The sequence below is a fragment of the Erpetoichthys calabaricus genome, chromosome 12 (assembly GCF_900747795.2).
Source record: "Erpetoichthys calabaricus chromosome 12, fErpCal1.3, whole genome shotgun sequence".
Taxonomy (NCBI): Eukaryota; Metazoa; Chordata; class Cladistia; order Polypteriformes; family Polypteridae; genus Erpetoichthys; species Erpetoichthys calabaricus.
In genome coordinates this window covers 129,796,074-129,820,499 of record NC_041405.2, presented here as the reverse complement: position 1 = coordinate 129,820,499, position 24,426 = coordinate 129,796,074, and the positions used below count along the sequence as shown (strand labels likewise).

The 24,426-nt window shown below is 38.0% G+C and overlaps 1 protein-coding gene across 2 annotated transcripts in view; it reads right to left on the bottom strand.

Moving 5' to 3' along the window:
* Positions 1–581: 581 nt before the first annotated feature.
* Positions 582–24,426, bottom strand: part of il12rb1 (interleukin 12 receptor subunit beta 1) — a 47,661-nt gene continuing 23,816 nt past the window's right edge. For both annotated transcript variants that reach the window (XM_028816182.2, XM_051934634.1), the window contains 10 exons: positions 21,297–21,416; positions 19,277–19,362; positions 18,442–18,658; positions 17,256–17,402; positions 13,293–13,397; positions 11,535–11,684; positions 7,396–7,536; positions 5,787–5,871; positions 4,186–4,267; positions 582–1,929 (listed from right to left, as the gene is read on the bottom strand). In XM_028816182.2, coding sequence (XP_028672015.1) covers positions 1,585–1,929; positions 4,186–4,267; positions 5,787–5,871; positions 7,396–7,536; positions 11,535–11,684; positions 13,293–13,397; positions 17,256–17,402; positions 18,442–18,658; positions 19,277–19,362; positions 21,297–21,416 — 1,478 coding nt within the window. In that variant the 3' untranslated portion in view covers positions 582–1,584. The remainder of the gene's footprint in view (positions 1,930–4,185; positions 4,268–5,786; positions 5,872–7,395; positions 7,537–11,534; positions 11,685–13,292; positions 13,398–17,255; positions 17,403–18,441; positions 18,659–19,276; positions 19,363–21,296; positions 21,417–24,426) is intronic.

The following is a 24,426-nucleotide window of genomic DNA, read 5'->3' as shown; positions in this document are numbered from 1 at the left end:
AAAAAGCCAAATTAAATCTACAGGTAATTCAATGTTGTAGAACAGGGGTCCTCAATAACAGTCCTGGAGGGCCGCAGTGGCTGCAGGTTTTTGTTCCAACCCAATTACTTAATAAGAAGCACTTATTGCTCAAGTAACACTTCTGCTTCACTTTAGTTGTCTCACTCGTTAAGATTTTGAACGCTTATTGCTTATTTTAGTCTTAAACAGCTGTTTTCTTGGTTTTTAATGGCTCCTAATTAGCATGCAAACGACAAAAGAGACCAGCATTTCTCCATTTAGCTTGTTGCCATTTACACCTCTCTGTATTTATCACGCACTATTGGGTTTAATTAAATACTTGGAAGGAAAGTGAAGAGAAAAGAGTGAAGGACTGAGAATTACTCATCCATTTTAAACTTCAAATCATTTGGATGATATCCTTAGAAAGGAAAAAAAATCTAGGATATGAGAATGACCTGACATAGCTGAGTTAAAGCACTAACGAGCCATGAAATTAAATTATTGGCAAGAAACTGGGTTAGAACAAAAACCTGCAGCCACTGCGGCCCTCCGGGACTGTGATTGGGGACCCCTGTTGTAGAACAATAAAATGAGAAAATTTCCAAAGGGGTGAAAACTTTTTATAGGCACTCCAAGAGACACATACATTGCCTATAACAATAACAAGCTTTCTCTTCTTATTTTAATAACTACTCCACATACAGTACAGTATGGTAACCACCGAGTTTGGCATTCAGGTGTTCTGACTTTCAAATGGGAATTCTGACTGATGTTTTTTAGATTTGGCAAGGACCCAGTGAAAGGATTTCAGTGAGGGGCTACAGACTGGGCAGTGGGACTGCGGGCTCACTCTGTTGGCCATGTAAGGTGTGCTGAACCGTCCATCCTGGTGTGCAAAGGCTAATCACTCTACCTAACACAAAGGATTCTGATACTGAAACGTAACAACTTAGCCAATAGTGAACATGTAATCCTCCTCATGAGCACATCACACTCTTCCTGAATGCTTTTACCAGTAAATAACAATTTATATTCTGCTAGTGAAACAACACAAAGACGCTGAAGGTGTGTTTAGTGCTCACAGGGGTGTAGGACTAGGAGGTTGGGAGGGCACTTTATTCTGCAGTATACTCTTGTTGGCCCTTTTGAGCACAGTGTGTTGATGCATACATTAAATGGCACTGTAAACTTAACTTTATTTGATAGATTAATACCTTCATCTGTTTTATTATGCTTTTCAGATAATCAGTTAAAATCCAAAAAGACATTTCCAAACATCTCTGTTCTTCAGTGCTGTACAGTGCCTGTATTGTTGTTATGCCCCCCTCTTCTACTCACATCATCACATATAGTCAACCTTTGTGAGATGTTTCCTTTTCTGTCCCATTAAAACTTTTACTGGACAGCCATTAGTTCAGGTAGGGGGTCTTTAATGCTTTAATGTCCCTTTGGCATTACTAGTTTCCACACTATTTGATCCTCATCATCCTGTGTTTGTGGTACAGTGACAGCCTTTTGACAAGTGGAAACATCCACCTGATTTGTTGTCAGCCTGTCTATCCAAGCCAAGAAGACCTTCCATTAATTTTTCACATGACACAATTCAAGCACCAGGCCCTTTTTGTAGATGGTTGTAGCTGCTCCATCACTTGGTTCTTCACTAACTGGCTCTTCGTCAAACTCAGCATCTTCAATTTGCTCCCAATTCTCTTGGTTCACTGACTGCACGGCATATTGCTGGCTCACAACTAGTACGGATTCAGACAGGCTTCCTTGGTCTGAAAGCAGATCCTCACTTTCATTGTCTTTAGTCAGAGTCTGGATAGCATCCTCTGACAGCAGGGACATTGCTTCTGCCTCCGGTATGACCATAATATCAGATGTGGCTTCTTCTGATGCAGATACAGCCTGCTGTGGGGGAAGCACCTGTAAAGGGTAGCAAGAACAGACAAGATGGAAATTAGGATACTAACTAATGATAAAGGCCATTTTAACTAAGTTAATGTAAGTGTATTTGCACAATATTAGTATGCACAATAGCAGCCGTTTCAAAAGCAGAAGTGGAAGAGATGTTTGTGTTCCAAATAGTGTAATTATGCAAGTAGTGTCATTTTAAAGAAATACACCACCCAAAAATGATGTTTTTTATATGTTACTTACCCTATGAACTTTTTAGTTGTGGCCAAGATAAAGTTTTAAGAAGTTTATGACATAATATAAGCCAATAGCAACCAATGCTGTACAATTGCAAATGATGCGATTGATTTTTTTTTAATTGAAGATCCTATTCATTCAGTGGTCAGGTGTCCTGTCTTCAGTTCAAAAAGTAACTCCCATGAGGCTTTAGGTTTCCTGATTATGTTTACTAAGGATTTCGGAATTAACTTTTTAACAATATTTAAACAAAAAGTACGTGTTTTGCATGTTTTGAGCATGTGACATAACAGACATGTGAAGTTTGAAATGCGAGTGACATGGTAATTTTTTTTATGTTTCTCAATGGATGTTTTTCAGATTTTTTGTCATACACCATTAGTCACTATTAGCTTCTATTATATCATAAACTTCTTTCTTTTTTGCCAACACTGCCAACTGCATGGGTAAGTAACGTATAATAAATATAATTTTTGGGTGGAGTAGTCCTTTAATGGATCTCCCAATTCAAAGTGTAAATCTCAAAATATGAATTACATTTTTTCCAATTTTAACTGTAATAATGCACCCTTGTTCTGTTTTATTTTAGCTTCTTCCAGTTGAGCAAGATGAGATGATATACCATCTGTGTTACTAACAGAGAAAGTTAAGGAAAAATAAAAGTGAGAGCCATGCCAGATTAAATAATTACATGCACATCCGAAAGCAAAACTGATATTAACTTATTGATCAATTCATCTTTTCCTATAGTACCATATTCTAAGAGAGTGCTAAGCCACTCAATTCCAAGTGCGTTGGCTGTTATTACTAGTGCTTTGTACATAGAGCAAAGATTACAGGGAGAAACTCTTTTCCATGGCTAGCTAAGTGAATCCACACTCTTTTCTCTCTGATTCCTTCCATAGCCTCATAGTGCAGATATTCACAGTTCAATAGTAGAACTAATAGACAATGACATGCCCCCTCTACCTTAGATCTTCAAGAATCAAGTTTTTTTTTTTGTATCTAAGCCCTTGTGTTCCAAATAAATCAAGTTACAGCTGTGTTCAGTGTTTTTGAAATAAAAAGATGTGTTGATATTTGAATATTCTTTTAACAATATTCATTCTCCCTACATAATACAAGGTGAAGAAGACCTGACTAACTGATTAGGACTTCTTTAACATAGCCTAAAAATTCATCAAACTTATATTTGAGTAGGTCTTTCAGTGTTGTCATTGGGATTCTGAGGTATGTGAAATTATATGAGACAGCTAGTAAGAACTGGTCAAATTTAAACTAACAAGCCAATCTGTTTACATTGAAGAATAAGCTCTTATTTAAATTAACCTTGAACCCTGAAATTTAAGACAATTATTACAAAGTATTTAGTATATATAAAATAGATGAGTATGTGTGATTAATATGAAGTACCATGTTTTCTTCATAATGAGATACATTTTATTGTAGTCCATTCCTTAAAATAACCTAACTCTCTGGTCGTTTACACAAGTAGATGGCTAGTGGTTCAAAAGCAACGGCAAAAAAAGCAAGTGAAAGAGGGCAACCCCACCTCTCACATTTGTATTCTGAGTTCTCACTTTGTGTGTGCCTCTGCTGTTTTTCTTAATAAATGAAGCAAGACCTTGTTCTGTACTGTGACATTAATCCAGGTGATGAGGGATACCAGGAAGGCCACACCCTTTTTAAGTACATACATGTATATTTCAGTGTGCATAATGCTTGATACAACATTACTAGGTTCTCAGTTTTATAAGACAGCTGAAATTGGCTGCAGCGTAATATGATCTTAATTAATTTTGGTACAGTGTTTTCAGTTTGAATATTAAGAATGAGCTCTCATGTGCTATATTAATCCATGCACGAAGGTTTCTTGCATTTTCATCAGTTAAATTCCTGTGGATTTGGTTTTCTCCGGCAGGGGAAGGTACCTTTTAACAAAGCACTTCTGACATTAAAAACGGGAGAAAAGGCATTACAGGATACTCAGTGTTTGTACATGAAAGAGAGAAGATGTGAAGCACTCACCTGTGACTTTCTGCTCACAGAGAAAGTAATGGCTGTGGTATTTTCAGGACTGGGGACCTCTGAATGGCAGAATGCTATAAGCCTGTAGGATAGATTCAATGTTTACGTGGTTGCCATTTGGAAAAAGCAGACAATTTAACTACTGATCTCTTCAAGCATCTGCATGCCTAGCCATATTTAATCTGATAACTGAGGAGGTGCATGTCCATATTGCCTAATTCCTTAAATTGTGCCACCTTGAGGTTATTTTTCTTTGTGCTGATGACCTCTAAATTTGCACAGCAAGTTGCTTCTGGCTGGAATATGGCATAATATGGCAGGTTGCCACAAATTATAATAACTACTGGTACAGTATATAATATTGGACTGGACCAGACAAGACCAGGCCAGGGACATCAATTTTGTACACTGCAGTTGGGTAATGTCTGTTTATAGTGAAGTACAGTAGAATTTGGCATAAACTCCTCCTAGGTGGCCCACAATCACCATATCTACTAGCGGATCTTATGGAACCAGAAAGTAAGTGAAATGTAATGACTATTGCATGTCAAAAATATGCACGTTTCTAAGTTTCTTTACAAAGTAAATAACACACTCTAGTCTTTGCTGAGCCCACTCCTGGTAATTAAATGGTATAACTGTAATGTACACTTTTAATCTCCTGATATAATGGGGACATGACAAGTTCATTCACTTTCACAGCTGAATCTCATGTTAGTGAAAACTGAAAAGGCTACAATCACCCATCTGACCTTGCCTACTTTCTTTAAATGGCGTTGTGTGTAAATACTGTATGATGTTGAATGTGACTGAGCGGTCAGTTGGAAACAGTCAAGTGAGCAAATGTTTTTAATGGCTAGGATACTGACTATTTAAGGCTTTATATAAAAGCAGAGGCCAAGTCAGGAAGGACACAGTGCCACTCTGGGCAGACAAGAAGAGGATAATGGCCTTCTTGCATTGCTATCTATTCCCACAATACTCTATTTTGTGATACAATATAAGCTACTGTATGAAGTGATAATAAAGGCTTCGTGATTTTCATTGATTCATTTATCAATCCTTGCTTAGACTGGTACAAATTTAGCAACCCTCCCACCCCATATCAGTTGTTCTGGTTTCAATTTACCAAAGAGGACAACAACATAGAAGGCAGCCTCATAGTTTTTACTCCCACATGCTCATTCATTTCTCCATCCATCCATCATCAAGCCTACGTATTGCAATCGATTGCAGGACCACACCGGCTGGAGCCTCTCTTAGCCATACTGGGTACAAGAAAGGAACCAGCCCTGCATGGAGCTGCAGTCCATTGCAGGACACACTCAGAGTCACTCATTTGTAGTCAATTTACATTCTTCGACTAACCTAACCCACAAAACACACACAGCTTTGGTTTGTGGCAGGAAAACTAGAATACCAAAATAGAAAACTTATACGAACATGGGAGAGCATTCAAACCCTGCCCAGACAGTGAGTGATTCAGGATTTGAACCCAAGACTGAGCTATGAGGCAGTTATGATAACCACTGCCATTGCTCTGCTTCCAGCAGCATTTGAGTTAAAAAAAAAAAACCCACAGGATTTAAACATGAACCTACTTCTTAATGGCTGCACAACAAAGGCCTGCAACCAGGAGTGTCGATAAACTGATTGCTGCTATAATCCCAGCCAGCTCTCCTGGATCTGAAAAAGAAAAGCTTGGTTATTGCAATTTTCCTGAGGCAAAGGCTTTATAAAACAGGAGCTGACCAATGGCTCCCCTTTTTATGCTAAGTCTGAATTTTTTAAAAGAGCAATCAACAGTGGATAACATTTGTTGAGCCTTTAGAAAACCCTCACATGGTTTTGCACAAAATGCAGTAACTTTTATTCATTCCTCCTGAAACGTTAACTCATATGTCTTTTTTTCTGAGCTGGCTTATTCCATTACATGACCACCCAGAGAAACCCCATTGTGAACATGGTGAGAACATACTCACATATACAACGACCTGGGGTGCAGTTTGAGCCTAGTTTGAGGAAGCTCTGAGACAGCACAACATTGTACCACCATGTTACTTCTTTAAAAAACATCATATAATTAGTTAGACAGACATACAGTACATGGACTGCGGTGGCCTGGCGCCCGGCCCGGGGTTTGTTTCCTGCCTTGCGCCCTGTGTTGGCTGGGATTGGCTCCAGAAGACCCCCGTGACCCTGTAGTTAGGATACAGCGGGTTGGATAATGGATGGATGGATGGACATACATGGAGATATACATAACTAGGCCTCCCGTTAGTGTTTAGTTTAACACAATATGGTACTTTTTTGGTAAAAAGGAATGATGAGTGGAACAGCAGGGTTACAAGAAATTGCACCTATAATTTGCTTTGCATGTGATTCGCAATTCATAAAGGTGAAATTTTGTGAGTTTTTCAAACTTTTTGGGTTGAAAAGTAAAAAATATTGCTCCCTGAAGGTAATTCCGCAGCCAAAAATCTCCCTCACTTCCCTCCAGTGTTGCCCCAAAGTTCCATAGCTCCTTTTTGCAGCTCTACACAGTATCATTGGACCTCCCGCTGACCTCTCAACACACAGTTAGGTGCAGAGGTAACACCATGGGTGACACCATCTGTGCTCAGTTTCCTCATCTCCATAAGCCAATCAACGGCAGCCATAGACTCGGGCCAGGGGGCTATAGCAACAGCGAAGTGCGTGTTGTTTGGAATTGGCTCTCTATGCCCTCTTTCCTTACTCCGCACCTTAATAAACTGTGCCATGCTTGATGGGATGAAAATATACTGTATGTGGAAAAGTATTGTAATTTAATTCTGCAATATACTAAAATTATTAGTCCTACCCCTTCCTGCTGATGTATGGGCGGACATATTGATATTAGTTTTGTAATCTAACAAGAAAAACATTTTGAGTTAATTCAGCCTCAGCATTAAGACTGAAAATACTCGTTTACAGTATGGTATATAAAATGCATATCAATACATGTCAAAGTGTCCACACTTTGGTCTGGGTGGTCTTCTGAGATAAGCCATTATGTTTGTAGTGTTATTATAATACTTGATATTTATACAGTATATTAATTCTTGCATATTACATATTACAAATGACATTTCCTTTCCTCTGTAACATAATGGAAACTAAACTGAGCTTAAATACTCTGTGGGAAATAATCGCTTAAGCTGTTACTCCAAAGAGAGAAGGGATAAATACCAAACTGCAATGTTTTGAACTCTGTGGAGTGCTTGGGTCCTTCTCCTTCAGAGGTCCGAGCTGCAACGTCCAGCAAGTAAATGGTGTTCGGCTTCAGGTTTTCCAGTTTCCATTCAGACAAACTGCTGTTCACATTAGTAACTATATAAAGGAAAGAAAATAGAAATATATGAAAATACTGTTTCTGTAAATATTAAAAGGAAGAAAATGTCAATAGGGAATAGAGAAAAGTCCAGTCACACATAGATAGTTAAGAATCCTACTGGACTTGAAGTGCAGCCTCAGTCTTAGACCAGTAAAGATGCTGTCTTCTTAATGATTTTTGAAGGAGTCTTGTGTGATCAAAGAATTCAGAGGATAGTTAAAGGAAAAGTTTTAAAGACAGTCGTAAGACCACCAATGATGCATGGAGCTGAGACATGGGCAGCAAAGAGAGCACAGGAGAAGTTGAATGTAGCAGAAATGAGAATGTTGAGTTGAATTTGTGGAGTTACAGAAAATGACATAGAAGAAGAAGAAGAGCAGCAAAGCATTTGAAAGAAGAAAATTAAAATTTCCATTTTTCAATTACTGTTTAAAAACAAATCTGTGATAATGCTACACACTCCCTTTGATGGAAGAAAAGGATCCTCAAAAAAGTGACTGGACTAGTGGAGTACTATGACTTTTAAAGGTTTGATATTTTTTCCCTTAAAGATAGTATTTTGGGAATTTTGTCTCACATTTAACTTGCAGGATTACCAAAAACAATTTAGATTTTTTTAGGTTCAGTCTCTGGCTTTTCACACTTATATCTCTATTGCCCCTTTTCCACTGACATCAAGAGCTACCAGGATACAGATGCAGGTTGCTGGCCTGATTACAAGTGTTTTTCCATTAGAAGCAAGAACAAAAAAGTAATTTATTTAAGATACATTGTTATTGACACAACACCAGGTTATCTTACTCCAGTGCATTTCACACAGCAGCAGGCTTTATTAGTATGTGTGAATGAAATATTTGAATGTCCAGAAGGAGGATGGCAGCCAGTTGGTCTAGATTAGCAAAAATTCTATTTTTCCTATTATACACAGCCATGAATCCCACAGAGTTGTTGGCTTGAGTTTGCACTCTCCTTGATATCATTGTGATCTCACCATCCTTAAGATTACATTATCAGAAATTTAGATTAATATAGCTTTGTTTAGCTGATGCCTAACCCAGGATCATTCTAGGCTTGTGTCCAGTGTTGCCAAAGTTGAGCTTGAGACCCTATAAGCTGGTTAGACAATGGATGGATGGAACGCTTTGTTAATAGTTAACCCATAATAATGATTTGGATTTTGATATTTGGTTTTCTTGATGTGTGTGGTAATGTTTTTATTTGTTGTAAGGTTTTATATTTGTAAATCTTTGTAAATACTGTCAGCCTGTACTTGGTGAAAAGTGGTATGCAAGAAGAGACTGAATTAATTTGAATATTAGCATGTTAACTTATATTCAATGTATTTAGGAAATTATTGAGGGGTTTTTTATCCATTAGGCTATTTGAGTATGCAATGGTTTTAGTTTTTTGTATTATATATAAATACTACACTGTGCATTACATGAATTTCCCTTCTAGCTCATCAATCAACCATCCCTGAATGAATCGAAGTGTCCATAAGTCATGCTGAACACTGTCAACTTTGAACATGGGAAAGGAGCTATGTAAATAATAATATTATTATTATTGTAATTATTTGCTCATATTACACTAAGTGCAAGCACTATGACTGCAGTTCACTGTAGTGTTGCTTCATTTCACACAAAGCAAAACTGGCCAACGGAGCAAAAATAGTTTCAGCTTCAGATTTAGTTTTAATGCATGCATAACATTAAAGTTTAATATCAGCACTTCAGTTCATTTTATTTTTGTATAGCGCTCTTCACCGAGTAAGTGCAGAGGTCTATGACATGTTCTTGGGGAAAATATCAAATACAAACTTCACAAATTTCTAATTGCATAAGGAATGCACATAATGGTACAAATTAGTTTAAATAGACAGGAAAACAAAGGAGTTTGAAACTGACTAACATAAACTGATATCAGTCCATTAATGAATTGTTGATCGGCGTTATCAATCACTTTTCATCCATCACTGTTTGCTTTAGGCACAAGCTGATGGTGTTAGATGTCGTGCAGGCAGTCTTATAAAAAAAACAAAACAAAAACAACATTAATTTCATCTTTAAAAATATGCTCTGGTTGTTGTGTTCTAGGTCAGATTCTGAGAATGGGAATTGTATCAGGATTCAGATTCACATATACAAGTGGGTTTTAATTCTGATTCTAGGATTGTTTTACAGGCCAAAGCAAAAAATCTATTTGATGTGAAATGTGTCAAAAAAGTGGAATTTTATCAAATGAAACTGAAGGTGAAAATTATAGACTTTGTTATCTAGAAAGCCTTGACTTGGGAGGCATTGAATGCTTTAAAGATTGTAGTCTGGGGTCTTTGGAACCATCATAAATCACCTTAATATGAGCGCAGTTATATTATGATTTTAAGGTTTTGATCCATGCAGAATATATTAGGGCTGCAATTTTACAATTATATTGTGGATCTTCCTTTGTTACTTATTTATCTTACTTTTTATTTCCATGCTACCTTCAGGTGCACTGTACCCATATTTAATCTTTAACATACTCAAAGACCAGAGTTTAGCCATTTTGACATTTCTTGTCAAAATCACATTTCAAACCACTGAAGGTTACACTTTGGCAGTGCTTTAACCATCCAATCTTTTCTTTGAAGGCGCTGTGACCATTAAACATTCATCTCTGCTATCTCTAGGAGTCTAAGCAATTGCTTACATCGCTGTGAGTGTTAACTTTAGTTCCCCAGTTAGCCTATGAGTATCATCCATTCAGCCAACACAGTGGCCATACAGTCAAGTTAAGTAACAAATGTGTCCCTTAATGTCATGATCTGGTTTATGTTCAGAGTTTTTCTAAGTTTATAGTTACTTGTTAAGGAAAATTTTGTGTTTATTTATATTTTAAAGTTTAAAAATCCATTTGTTATCTAACCTTAGATGTTCACAGTATAACTAAGTGTCCACCCGTAGAGACCACCTTGTGCTTGGGAGGACAAATGACAACTGATGATTGGACGTAAACCCGGGAGGAAAACAAGCAAAGGAAACTCAGCAATGCTTCAGTGGCTTATCAAAGGTACCAGATGACCTCTGCTATCATAATATGATACAAATTTTTCAGCACATTGAGAGAATGCATGAGAAACATTGAAAAAGAGAAGGGGGGGGGGGCAACTGATTAGTTTAACTTTACAAGCAGTGATTTACAGTGAGTAAGGAATGGCACAGAATTAACTGGGATCAAAGACATGTTGACAATATTCTGCTACAGAAGGCAATAATCAAGATAAGACCAAAAAAAATAAAGAATTGAGGCAGTCGTCCTGAAGAAAAGGTAAAGCTGGTATGAAGACTGGCGTCCACCACACTCAAAGCAGTAGAAGAACCAACAGAAGGGAAGCAATAACCAAAATTTTGCTGTCCACTCCTAAACCTCAAAAATGGGAACAGGAAACATTATGATCTATCATGGCAGGGGTTTGGGATTGCTGCAAGACCCCCAAACTCTGAGACGTGCCTAAGACATGTTTTCTGTAGTTTTTAAGACAAAGTATTCTGTTTCTGGTGAGAAATATTAAATATAAAATCCAGTAGCTTGGGAACTGCCTAACACTTAAGGAGTTATAGGACAGTTCAAGCAACATTTGATGTAACATTTCCATTTTTTAATTAAAGTCAAGGTCACCAGGGGGCTTGGGCCTACCTTGGCAACATTGTGCACAAAGGAAACAACGCTGGACAGGATACCGGCATATCACAAAGCACACCACATGTGCACCAAAATTGGACCAATTTTGCATTTCCAATTAAACTAACACATCTACGTGTTGAGGATCACCTGGGTACCAAGAGAAAAAGTCACTCAGACATGGGAAGAATGTGCAGACTCAGTGCAGTCAGTGACTGGGTATGGGATTCCACCTCACTGCTATAAAACCACTCTCAAACATCGCATGGGGAAGCATGTACAGGGTCCAAGCTTCATTTGTTTCTAAGCTTTAATATAATATAACTGTTACCTGTGGTGACATTCTGTGAGTCAACGAGGTAAATGACATATGCTTCCAAAAAGCCTCGGCAGTCTTGTAAAGGTAATGGGCTCCACTTGACCATGGCCGACGTCTTTCTGACTTCTGACATTCTGATTTCTCTTGGACTGTGAAGAGGCTCTGTAGAAAAATGAAGAGAATGAGACGAAACTGAGGCTGCCTGCTCCACAAAACTTTACAGTCATTTAAAACACAGATTCTTATGGATGAAGTCTCAGTTAACAACTGAGTATCAGTTTGTTATACATTTTCTGCGGCTGGCCTTCATCATTTGGAAATCAAAGAAAGGCTGAACAAGGGTTAAGTTAAGTGGCTCGATTTACAGATAGATGCACTCTTGTCTTACAACTTTAGTCCTAATCTTTAAGAGTCTTAGGCTTTAGTCACTGACTTAGTATCAAATTAAGGGAAAGGAAGAGTACTTAAACTGAGGAGATGGAGGTCCATGCAGGATCAGGACATTAGAATCCTGATATATAACCCAAGAAAGCAATTTTCTCAAATTTGGATCCTCATGTTTTCCTGAAGGAAGTTAGTCATTGTTAGTATTTATGTAATTTATGAGACAGAAATCATTCCCACCTCATTAGGTTGTGGGCAGCCTAACCTGGTCTCATAAGAGGCAGGGGACATATAAAACCCTAATGTGTTGATGTCTTTATGTCACACATTATCCAGGGTGTGATTGCATATCTAGTAAATGGCCTGGCTCATCTTAGGAGACTTTTGAGACTGCAATGTAATGTGGCAATATATGATAAATTGATGAGGCAACATAGTCTGAAATATTAGTATACCATATAGTGTAACCAAAAGAGTAGAAAAATGGTCAGTCCAGAATGGACAATTAAATATAAGGGTCATCGAGTCTTTGAGAACCGTGACCTCAAGAACAACATCAAGATCATGGTCTACAAGACTGTCTGTCACTGTTTTTCTGTGTGTCACTGCTATCACCTAAAAACTCTGGACATATTCCACCAGCACTGCCCCTAAAAGATTCTTCATATCAGCCACACTGATGCCAGCTTCCTCACTGAGGCAAAGACGAGCAGCATTGAATGTATAATTCTTTAGAACCAACTCCACTGGACAGGAATCACAATACCTGACACCCATCTCCCCAAATAGGTCCTCTACTCACAACTGAGCTGAGGCCAGAGAACTCATGGTAGCCAGCTGAAATATGTCAAAGATACAATGAAGACCTACCTTCAAAATGGCAATATCAGCAACACTAGTTGGGAAGGCCCGGCCAAAGAATGTCCACTTTGACACCACATGGTCGGCCAGGCAGCAACCCAATTTGAGGCCAAACATCTTTCTGTCAAATTAGACAAAAGACAACAAACGGAAAAACAAGGGCAACCTAGTTTTGCAGAGGCCATCTCTCAATGAAGCGTCCTGTCCCCTCTGTTCCAAGATTTGAAGATGGAAAATTGGGGTCCTCAGTCATCTAAGAATGGATGATGGGTGTCATACTCATTTTGAGTGACCACTTCCAATAATTACCACATGGATAAATCATGAGCTCATACTTCTGTGTGGATATAAATGCTTCCATCTTCCGTTGTCAACAACACATACTGCATATTTATTACTTGATAATTTTAAGTTTTCTTGGAATTTTCTATTGGCTGATCTTTTGAGCGTCTCTACAGATACTATGAGCCAGAACTGTTTTTGAAATACACAATATAAAAAGAAATTATAGGTGACGCAACTTACTGTTTTCTTTAAGATATGTCTCAAGTGCCACTGCAGTCAAATAATCCTTATTCCTGTTCAGACAATGAAAGATGATGTGGTAGCGGGTAAAATTGTTCAGTTTTCCTAAGAAAATAAAGGAGTCAGAAGTGATGTGAATGAAGTGCATGATCATTTTTTGTATCCTGTAAGTATATTTTGTGTGGCACACATCATTTTATGTGCATATAAATAAATGTATTTTTAAAAACTATAAACTGGTAGATTTTTTTTTTTACAAATGCTGCCCCCATCCAAAGTGTAAAGCATAAATAAGCTGACTGTATGAAGGAATCACTTTATTTAGCCAGCACCAGCATGCCACACACACACACACATACAAAGAGGCCGCCAATGCTAGCTTGCCATTAGTTACTGCTCAAAAAGCTGACCTGGCATCAGTCCCTCCAACACCAAGTGCAGGTGTAGCCCTGAGGCTAAGAGGTTGGATAGGAAACCTCAAGGCCACAGTTTCAACCCCACTACTAACTTGATGTGTGATCCTTTGATGCATGGGCATCATTAAAATAGGCAGATGAGGGCAGTTTTTAAGGTATATGTCAGACAGTTTAACATCCAAGAACAGAACCGATGCTTTGTAAGAATAAAATATGCTAAACACTTCTTAGATTGGCAGAAATCTGAATGAAAGGATGATGACGTTAGTTGCAAACTGTGTAACACTGGCTGAAATAGAAAAGAAACACATCAAACAATGCATTGCCACTTAGAGTACTGAACAAGCCATTCAAGTACAGCAGCCTATCATATTAATATTATTATTAATGTAAGCACGAAAGAGAAAAGGTTTTTCAAAATGCCTGCCTTTACATTTTTAGCAGCATATTCAAATTAGAAAATAAGATCATATATAACATTTAACTTTAGATTTTTTTCTCTTATAACAATTGAACCAGGTATCACCCATGAGTCTTAATGATTAACTGTTTTTTGACTTTACATAATACTTAATAACAAAGGTGTGTTTCTGGACCATACCATTTATCTGTATGCTGACTGGTGAAAATTAAAATATATTTAAATGTGTCAAGTAAATGCACCTACATGAAAGGACAAAATGAAAAGCGCTCTGTTACATTTCTTCAGTCTGCCATGATGCATTGAACAGACAGATGTGGGGATTCCACCTATAGGAGTAAATAAAGGATGACCTTGTTTGGAGTTTATCTTATATTTAAACATCTTCGCGTGGAAGTGTGTGTCTGTCTGTCTGGCCCGGAAATGCGAGGTTACAGCATGAAGCTCAAAGCGCCAGTAAGGTGGCCCCAAGTTAACGAGTTGGAAGAAGAAAGAAGTGCGAGGTTATGGCATGAAGCTGAAAGACAGCGACTCCCTCACTAAAGCTAAACTGCCGAGGAAAGACAAACTCATTTAGCCACTAATACACAAGCGAGGCGAGCACATTGGCAAAACAAAACCTCCAATGAGAGACAAACTTGCTGACAGACAAGGGGGGCAAGCACGTCCGGAAAATGAAATCACTCACTAGTGACTCAGCAATTCAATTTTTTTTCTGACAATTTCAATAGTTTCTAGGAGCCCGGGCTTTTTACAGCACAGGCTTACACAGCTAGTATATAATAATGGTTCAAGGCTCTTCTCTATTTACTGCATATTTTCCATGACATAGAAGGAAAAAGCTCTACTGACCAACAGTCAAAACAAATGACACAAAGGGTGTGAACAATGAGTGAACAGGACATGTTACCAATCGATGTGGTTGACAGCAAATGCTTTAGCCAGCTAATCAATTGTCTTCAGACATTTTACCAAGACGATGCAACAGCTAAAAACTCAGAGAGTTATAATCAATAAGCTAACACTCACACCTGATTTTTAAACTGCAACAACAACCCAGTATTATATAACAATAATATGTCACTGCATAGATGAAGACTGTACTACAGAAACAAAATGGTCCTAAGTGCTGAAAGCCTTGCTGAGAATGTGGGCAAAGTGGTTCCGCATGTTCATACTAATGTATTAAACATTGTGCAAACTAATTCACTCATCACCATGATCAGGATCTCGATGGCATCTTTTGCTCATCTACTGCTAGTCTCAGAAACTGACAGACTTGAAGACTATGGCGAGGGGCAACCTAAGCCCACCCAGATAATTGGTCCTGGGGTCATCAGCAGAGTCATTCAGGACGTTGTCCTTAGTCTGTTACTTTTTATGGTTTATACTAATGACACAGATTTTGGTATAGTTCGTAAACTTGTGAAATTTGCAGATGATACTAAAATTGGAGGAATGTCTGACACTGAGGAGGCAGTAAAAACAATTCATGAAGATTTGTACAAGCTTCAGAAGTGGACAAACAATTGGAAAATATAGCTTGTTATAGAAAGGTGGAAAGTGCTACATGTTAGCAAGCAGAATGTCAATTATAGGTACAAGATGGAGACAATGCCCTGCTTGAAGCAGCCTCTGAAAAGGATTTCAGGTTTTAAGTTGACGCATTTTCACCATCTAAGCAATGTGCAGAAGCCATTAAAAAGGCAAATGTTAGGTTATATCATAAACACTGTTCAATATAAATCAAGTGACATTATGCTCGGACAATATAATGATCTAGTGCAGCGGTTCTCAAACTGTGGGGCACACCCGAAGTAACAAAAAAGGGGGTGCAAAGATGTGAAAAAAAGAAAACAAGAATCGAAAATATGAAAAATGCATCTATTGAAACCAAAACAAATTAACTTAAACTACATTCTGATACTAGAAAAATAAATATAGAGTTAGATAAATGTTGATAAAAGTTAAGTAGGTATAATAAAATATGCATCTATGATATATCATTAATTAAAAAAGAACAAATTGGTATTAGTGGGCTCCTTTCAAAAAAACGTTAGGGGGCGCGATTAAAACTGTTATGAAAACTCGGGTCGCAAATACTTAAAGGTTGAGAAACGCTGCTCTAGTGAGACCACATCTGGAGTATTGTATGCAGTTCTTTTCGCCACGGTACAAAAAAGACATAGCAGCACTTGAAGTTGTGCAGAGGGTACCAGCAAAGTGCATCCCAGGATTTAAGGTCATGTCGTACTCTGACAGACTCGGAGAATTAAACCTGTTTAGTATTGAGCAGTGGAGACTGCATGGAGACCTAATCTCCAAAAATTTTCAGAGGTATTGATAAAGTAGATTCAGCAGGATTCTTTCTACTTAACAGTGAATCAAAGACTCAAGAACACTGGTAAACATTAAGGGTAAGTGCATTTAGGCCTGAAACCAGGAAGCACTTCTTTATGCAAAAAGTTGTGGGAATCTGGAACAAACTACCAAATTATGTAGTTGAAGCAGAAACCTTGACAAGCTTTACGAAGTTGTGGAGGAGATATTGGGACAGCTTAGCTATTAGCTAAAAAAATGAGCTTGACAGACTAAATGGTCTCCTCTCATTTGTCAGATTTTCTTATGTTCTTCCACAGTTAATGAATGTGACCTTCATTATGAAATGAGTTCAAAGTTTTCACCCCCCATGACAACCTAATCCTTTCACATAATATTCTGAAAGTTTTCAATTGGAATTACTTCAACGGAATTATTCAAAGTAAAGATTAAATCACAGACTTAAGGACATCTGTGGAAATTGCACTTTTGACAGAAGCAGTTCTTCACACAAAGGGATGTGGTAATTTGACAAACTATTGTTCCACGGAGTAGAGACAGAAACCCTGACAACCTTCCACATTCATGTGATTGAGATATTGGATGGCTTCACTATGAGCTACACAAATGAGACGGATGTACTGAATGATCATCTCCCATTTTTCAGTCTATTTAGATTTATATATTACAATAAAAATAACATTACTGTCACCATCCACAAGATCAATTCTTTCAACCAACCACATTTTTTTTTCAAACTGAGTAACTCAAACCATAAAAACAACATAAAGAAATTAAAGAGAGCACCTTCTAGCATTTGTATGTGGAATTCACCATTCTTTATTTTCAAGTGTGATGAGTTCCAGACATCTCCAGCTACATCTCGCCATTCAACACAATATTTTTTGCAGGAACTCTGAAGTTGGAAAGCACTGGAGCGAACAATTTTGATGGCTTGAAGACAAGAATAAGATGTAAAAGATAAGTCAGGGGGAAAACTCCCAGTGAGATGTAGAAATAGTAATGGGCAGCCTGACAAGTGGAGGAAGGATTCCTCTGTAGAACAGTCATGATAGAGCAGTTTGTTGATTAGTCAATCAGAGATTAGTCATGAATCGGCATAGGTGGGTTTAAAAATCAGTGGATGGATACGAGACATTGGGCTTCTTTCTTAAGCAAACATACTCATTTTCAGTATGAGAGTAGCCTCCAAGTCATTTATCAATTTAAATTTATGAAATTACAGTATAAAAATAATTATTCACAGGCAGTACAGAATATTGATTATGGCAATGAACTTGAAACAACAAATGTGCTGATGCATTTCCACACGCCAATGCACTGTTTGACCCTGAGCAAGTCACTTAATCTTCCTGTGCTTCTGACAGAAGAAAATGTATATGCAAGAAATTTGGAAGGTCATTGTGCATTTATATTAAAAATAATAATAGTTATGACAGAATCAAAAAAACCCAATATCAATCTACCACTCCATACTCTAGTCTTCTTCTACAGCCCTGTTTCTCAAACCTTCACGTATGTCCTTCCTTCACTTCGCTAAACCCAAGGTGAGATCATAGAAATCATAATATACAAAAACATTGTCAAACCCTCTTATTCCATCGCAGTGTCTGGAAAGGCCATAGTCAGTCGATTGAAGGGCAAACCCAATCACACACCCAGACTCCCAGCAACACACAGTTAACATACATGTCTGGTAATGAATGCGGAAAACCACATTTACTGAAGTCAAAGGTAGACACGAAGACCATGCATACTTCACACAGATCGTAAATGGACTGAGAAATGAACCAAGGCAAACAGGTATAGCCACATAATGATGAAGTAAAAGACCATTTTCTTTTGCAGTTGAAAGTCTCCCATAATATCCTGAAGTTTATGAAGTTAATAGTATGTTCAGAGCACTACAATGTCATAATCCAGTAAAATCGACCAGAAATAATTGACAATATGTTTCAAAAGCTGTTCTTACCTTTTATGTTTGCCTGTGGGATTTGTAGAGTTTTTACTGGGGATTGCCCAACTTTGTTAGTAGCTATGATGGACACTTCATGTTCTGCTGCTGAAATGTTAAAGGCATACCATGTGTGTCTTGTTTCCTTCTGCAAATGATATTGTTGGCAGTTCTTTATATAGATCTTAACAATGTAGCTCAGGTCTCCCAGAGAAGCTGAAAGGTTCTCACTGGCCTACAGGAAATAATATTAATTCAGTACACAAGCCCGGAATGTCCATCAGATCCATCCATCCATCCAATCTTTTAACAAGTCTAGCATTATGAGGATCCATTACCTATTGAGCAGGACTAGACACAAGGTAGCAACCTGTAGTAAAAAGGATGCCAGTCCATCACCGGGCAGTCAGTAAGGTCCAATTTAGAGTCAGCAGTTAATATAACACACTTGTTTTTAAGATGAAGAAGGAAAAATGGAATACCCAGGAAAAATCCCCACTAGTGTTAAGGCCAACACCACTGTCTTACCTTATATAGGACTGGCTTATCATAAAGATGGGTAGGTGGACTTAAGCAGGGCTGCAGTTTTGGAAATTCATCATCTTTAAATCATAACACATGAACAATAAGCCCTGGCACCACTTTTAGAATTGTCAGAATAGGATCAAGCCCCGATTGACCCTTTAATGGAATAAATGAGTTCAGAAAGTATGTTTAAATAGAGGGGCTTATAAAATAAATACATAGATAGAAAGGTTGAATTATTAAAAGTACTTTGCACCTCAAAGAATTCTTTTTTTTTCCAATTATAGACAGAACCCCTTATGAAAACAGGCGGGCACTTATAGTGTACCTTGAATGTGAGCTTAAGAAGCCGTTTGCCATCCTTAGTCAGATCACTCAGGCTCTCGATGCCAGCCTCTGGCTCAGACTGCAGCTCTGCAACACAAGTCATAAACGGATAATGTTTGTGAACATCATACATTCTATATAAAAATGTCAGAAAATTAAATATACAGTAATAGCCGTGTGGTAATAGAACAAATTGAAAAAATATTTCATGTCTCTTGCTCTACGTTTACCCTCATTTTTCCCCCTACACCTTTCCTTGGTGTCTTCATGTGTCTCAGTCTCTCTTACAGTATGATCCCTCTAACTAGTGCATCACCATAAAGCCAATCTCTCAGACCCTGCCATTTCAAGAAACCTTCCTCACCTCCTATCCACTTTTTGACTATCACAAATGGTAGACGGGCCACCTCCTGTACTTTTACATTTCGTCGTGTGTCTCAATCTCTCTTGCCTAGTGATCAGTCTCTCAAGTGCCTTTCCATGAATCCGGCTTCATTCCATAAAGCCAGCTCTGTCATTTCAGGGCACTTTTTAGCCTCCTGTCCACTTTATGACTACCATTAATGGTAGACAGGCCACTTCCTATACCTTTACTCTTCCTGATATGTCCCAACCATTCTGGCTTGGCACTTCCTCAAATTCCTTTGTCAAATGCATCTGACAAATCAGATAGCCCAGTGGGACCAGACACACACATGCACCGTAGCATTTTATTATATAGTAGCTATTAGTGTAAATGTACACTAGGCAACCACTCTCAGTTGTTAGTACTTTGATAAATGAAGGCCTCATATTGAGGTTTCTTATATAATATATAATGAATCATTTTGCCTGATATCCTATCTGAATCACTTTGCACATGGTAATCAAGACAAGCTAGATTACAGATAGACGCAAGAGCCTCACACAGTTCAGTCTCCGAGAAACGCTAACCAGGATGTGGCTTCAGCTGATTATTGCTGAAAGTGATGTGTCAGCATCTAGTCCAATTATCTGCTCCTAACAGAAAGATTTGGTGTTGTAGTGATGTCCTGGCTGCAACTCTTGAACCCTGTCCCCTATTCAGTGAGCAGAAAGAGTAATGGCCTGAAGTGGCAGTGACTATGGAAGCTCAATTAGAGCAAGCAGGAGCTCAGCTGATGATGGAAGTGGCATACTGAAACACAAAGCGAGGTGTTAACTCCTTGGAAAGACCAGGTTCAATTTGGGCATCACATTGTGGAAAGGTCATTTTGTTTACAAAGCCACTTCAAGACCACAAGAGTGACCAAATGACTGCAACTATAATAAAAAGTAATCATGACACAAATACTAATTTTATAAATGGCTTCTACAGTATAAAAGAATCCTTCAGCATATAAATCCACAATAAGAATCTCCCTGGAGACCCACAATAAAAGTCAATAGAAATGAACAGAGCAGTTAGCCAACTACTTCAGTACTCCAGCTGTTGTCTTCTCCAGATGTTATCAGATTGTACAGAACTTTGAAATGTGGAAGGTTATGGAGAACCATCCTTCAAAAATCCAAGTTGAACAGGTCAGTATCTGTGATGCTCCAGTATGTCTGGGATTCAGCAGTCGTGGGTTCTCAGATGCCATTGTGTATTAATAACTTTATGTAACTTTACAATAATGTTCAGGTATAGCAAATCAATCAGTTTAACCAGGAGTTTTGCTTCTTCGTACTAGAAAATCTCTAGGAAAAAAGGACCTTATCATTGTTTCTTCTGCCAAAACCCAAGAAATATGTTTTCCCTGATACAGCATCATAATAAAAACCAAAGCAAGAATCAATAAAAAAAGGCAGAGCATGCAATGTAACAATTCTAATAAAAGGCAGAATTATATTTCATAAGCAAGTTAGTGGAGTGCAAACCTTATTATACTCAGTGACAAACTGAATATCATTTGAACTTCATGGTTGTCTACATGCATGTAAATTTCTAATTTTACTGCATTCTGCAGCTTCAAAGAGAAAAGACTGTAATACACGAGTCACAAATATGCATAGAAAGTTACCTGTTGGAACAAAAACTGTCTGGCTCCATTCACTCCACACTCCCTTGCTTTCATTTTGGGGTCTACGCCTTACTCTAATCCGGTAGGCCTCCTTAGGGTCAAGAACCACAGAACAGCTGTCTGATTGCAGCAGAAAAGATTAGAGAGGATTTAGTAAAAGACATAAGAGTGAGCAACACTTGGCAAAGACATTAGGGTTCACTGGCTCAGCAGGCAGGCACAGACGTTTGGCCTTCACAGACCACATTTAATGGAAAAAGGACTCAGAGCCTTTATGTTTTCAGGACAATATTCTATCCATCCATTTTCTACACTCCTCAGTCAGTTCAAGTTTGCATGGAGCTTGTGCCTGCCTCTAATTGAGTGAATCCAATTTAAAGTTGAGCAATTGTTAACAGTGCTCCTTCACAATTATTGGCATCCCTAGGGTTGGCATCACACAGTGCGGTAATCAAGGCTAGATTAAGACCCTCACAGGTTGCTGGGTGACTTGATGAATAGAGCCCCTTAACAGAGAGCTGATCATACTTTAAACAATGCACTATGCAGACACCCAGCCATTTAATACAGTGTAGTAATTGCCCCTAATAATAATGCACAGAGATTCGATCATTGCATTGGGGGGGTCACCCCCATTTTTGATTTCAGCCTACTCAGCTGTTTCAACGAGTTCCCACTCATGAGATCCAACTGATCCTTTCATCGATTGGTAGAGAGAGAGTCACTCTTGGTGATTACAGCCCAAAACACTGCTCAAAAATTATATAGACAGGGTTTAAACCTTCTAATGGAGTCACCCAGTGCAGTCTACATCCCCTAAAAACTCTTAATGACCCCACTGCTCACAAAACCAGGAGAACACACAGTCACCATCTGTGTAGAGCTGGACCATTCTTCATATTGATTTCTCGAAAATTAGGTTGAATGGCATAAATGTGAGTGTACGTGTTTGTGTGTAATGCACTGGACTACCGACCCTTCCAGACCTGTTTTCAATATTAAGTCTAAAGCTGCATGTGTCACACAGTGAGTCAAAAGATGAAACCTGAACCAGAAACGTTGTGCTTTATATATATATGTTATATGATTACTTGCAAACTACTGGGGCTAGAACCTTTATATTGGTTTTAATGAAAAACTTCTGACCTGATACACTCTGGAAATTCAAAAAATGTAAGATAGTGGCAACCTCAGCAAAATGACCTCTGCTCGCATGTTTCTTATAGGAAAGTGACTGAGATAGTGCCATGACAGAAATATATGCTGAGAGTCAAGCAAATTACAGAGACTGAGTCCATGATGAAGAACACTGTAATAAGAAGAGAAGAATAAGAACAGCACCAGGCATCAAGCACATCACATAAGACAATTAAGTGACTAAGAACAAGAAAGAATAAGCTGACAAGATTCTTAGACACAGATAAGCAACAAGCAATCCTGAATATCCCCTGGTATGTTCTGAAAAATCAAACACACTTAAGTAACAGTAACATGGTCACAGTTAAATTGGTGGGGCAAAATATTTATAGTAATAACAATACAAGTCCACCTATTGATAATCCCCCACGGCATAATTCATAATTCATGTTCAGAATTCATAATCATGTGTACTGTAAATATTGTGTTGATTGATCATCCAATATGATGAAGAACTCCATAATAAGAAGAAGGAAAAAAAAAAAACAAAATCTGCAAAACATCGAGCACATCACAGTGAATGCTTAAGAAAGAACAACTAAGAAGCAGATAGACACAAAAGAAAGGCAAGACACAATCCAGGATACATAAGAACGAGAACAAGACAGACATGCTGACAAACACCACCAATGTCATAACTATGAAGCATTATGGTGAAAACTAAATAATGTTTTGCTAAAATGGAAAAGTTCAGCTTGCTCTATATGAACTGCCCTTTAGTTAGGACTTCAAGATCACATTGAATTTTGATTCTGTGTTTGGATTTACATTGTGACAACACAATTTATAACTGCCCGTGAGTGAATATCGTTTCTTTCTCTCTAAAAAATAAATTGACTTTTTCCAAAGTTTGTCTCTGTGATTTGTTAATTGTCATAGCAAAAGCTGTTGTAAACTGTAAACGTTTTAATACGAATTGCATATCAAGACCTCCTTTGGTGTCTAATGTTATCCTCGGAAGATGTACTACATTACCTTTCTTCTCACCTGTTAAAATTTTACATGTTAGAATTGTTCAACCAATTTTTAATACAACTAATCTTGTCCTATTGCATAGTCCATCACTCATTCATAAATTACGCAACACAGGTGGCGCAGTGGTAGTGCTGTTGCTTTGCAGTAAGGAGACTGTGGAAGATTGTGGGTTCGCTTCCCGGTTCCTCCCTGTGTGGATAGCGCTTTGAGTACTGAGAAAAGCGCTATATAAATGTAATGAATTATTATTATTATTAATAACATTACGATACATCCTTCTTTCAACAGTAATTTGGCTGGTGAAAGACCGGACTGTGGTAACGCTTGTAGGTATTCTATGGGATATTCTAAATTGATGTTATCATCTTCTGCACGATCACCACCAGCTGCTTCAGCATAGTCTATTGCTACGCATTTAATCAATTTGCCGTGTAACCAATCGACAATTTTCGCGTTAATTCATTTGACTTCATCGTTTCTCGCTGCCATATTTAGATGAATGGGTGATTCTAAACTGAATCTTCGTAAGTGTGTGTGTGTGTGTTCATAAGTAAGCCCTTTAATTGATTGGTGTCTGTCCAGGTTAAGTACCGGAATGCACCTGATGACCGTGGTCTTGTTTGAAAATAGTTGTAAGTAGGGCGTGACTTGAAAGAATCTCATGGTAAAAGTGTCTGTCTCACGGGACTTCCTTCCAAAAACTCTCTTCAAAAAGTCATGTCTCATTGCAGGATAAGTCTTGTCCCAAGATTTTTTTTATTATATTATATTATATTATATTATATTATATTATATTATATTATATTATATTATATTATATTATATTATATTGAGTGATTCATTGTTCACTGCTGCTGCCTCGTCTTTCCAGTGTCCCATTTTCCTATTGTTGTCTGAGTGGAGTTTGTATGTTCTTCCTATACTGTATCTACATGAGTTTTGGAAGGGACACTCTTGT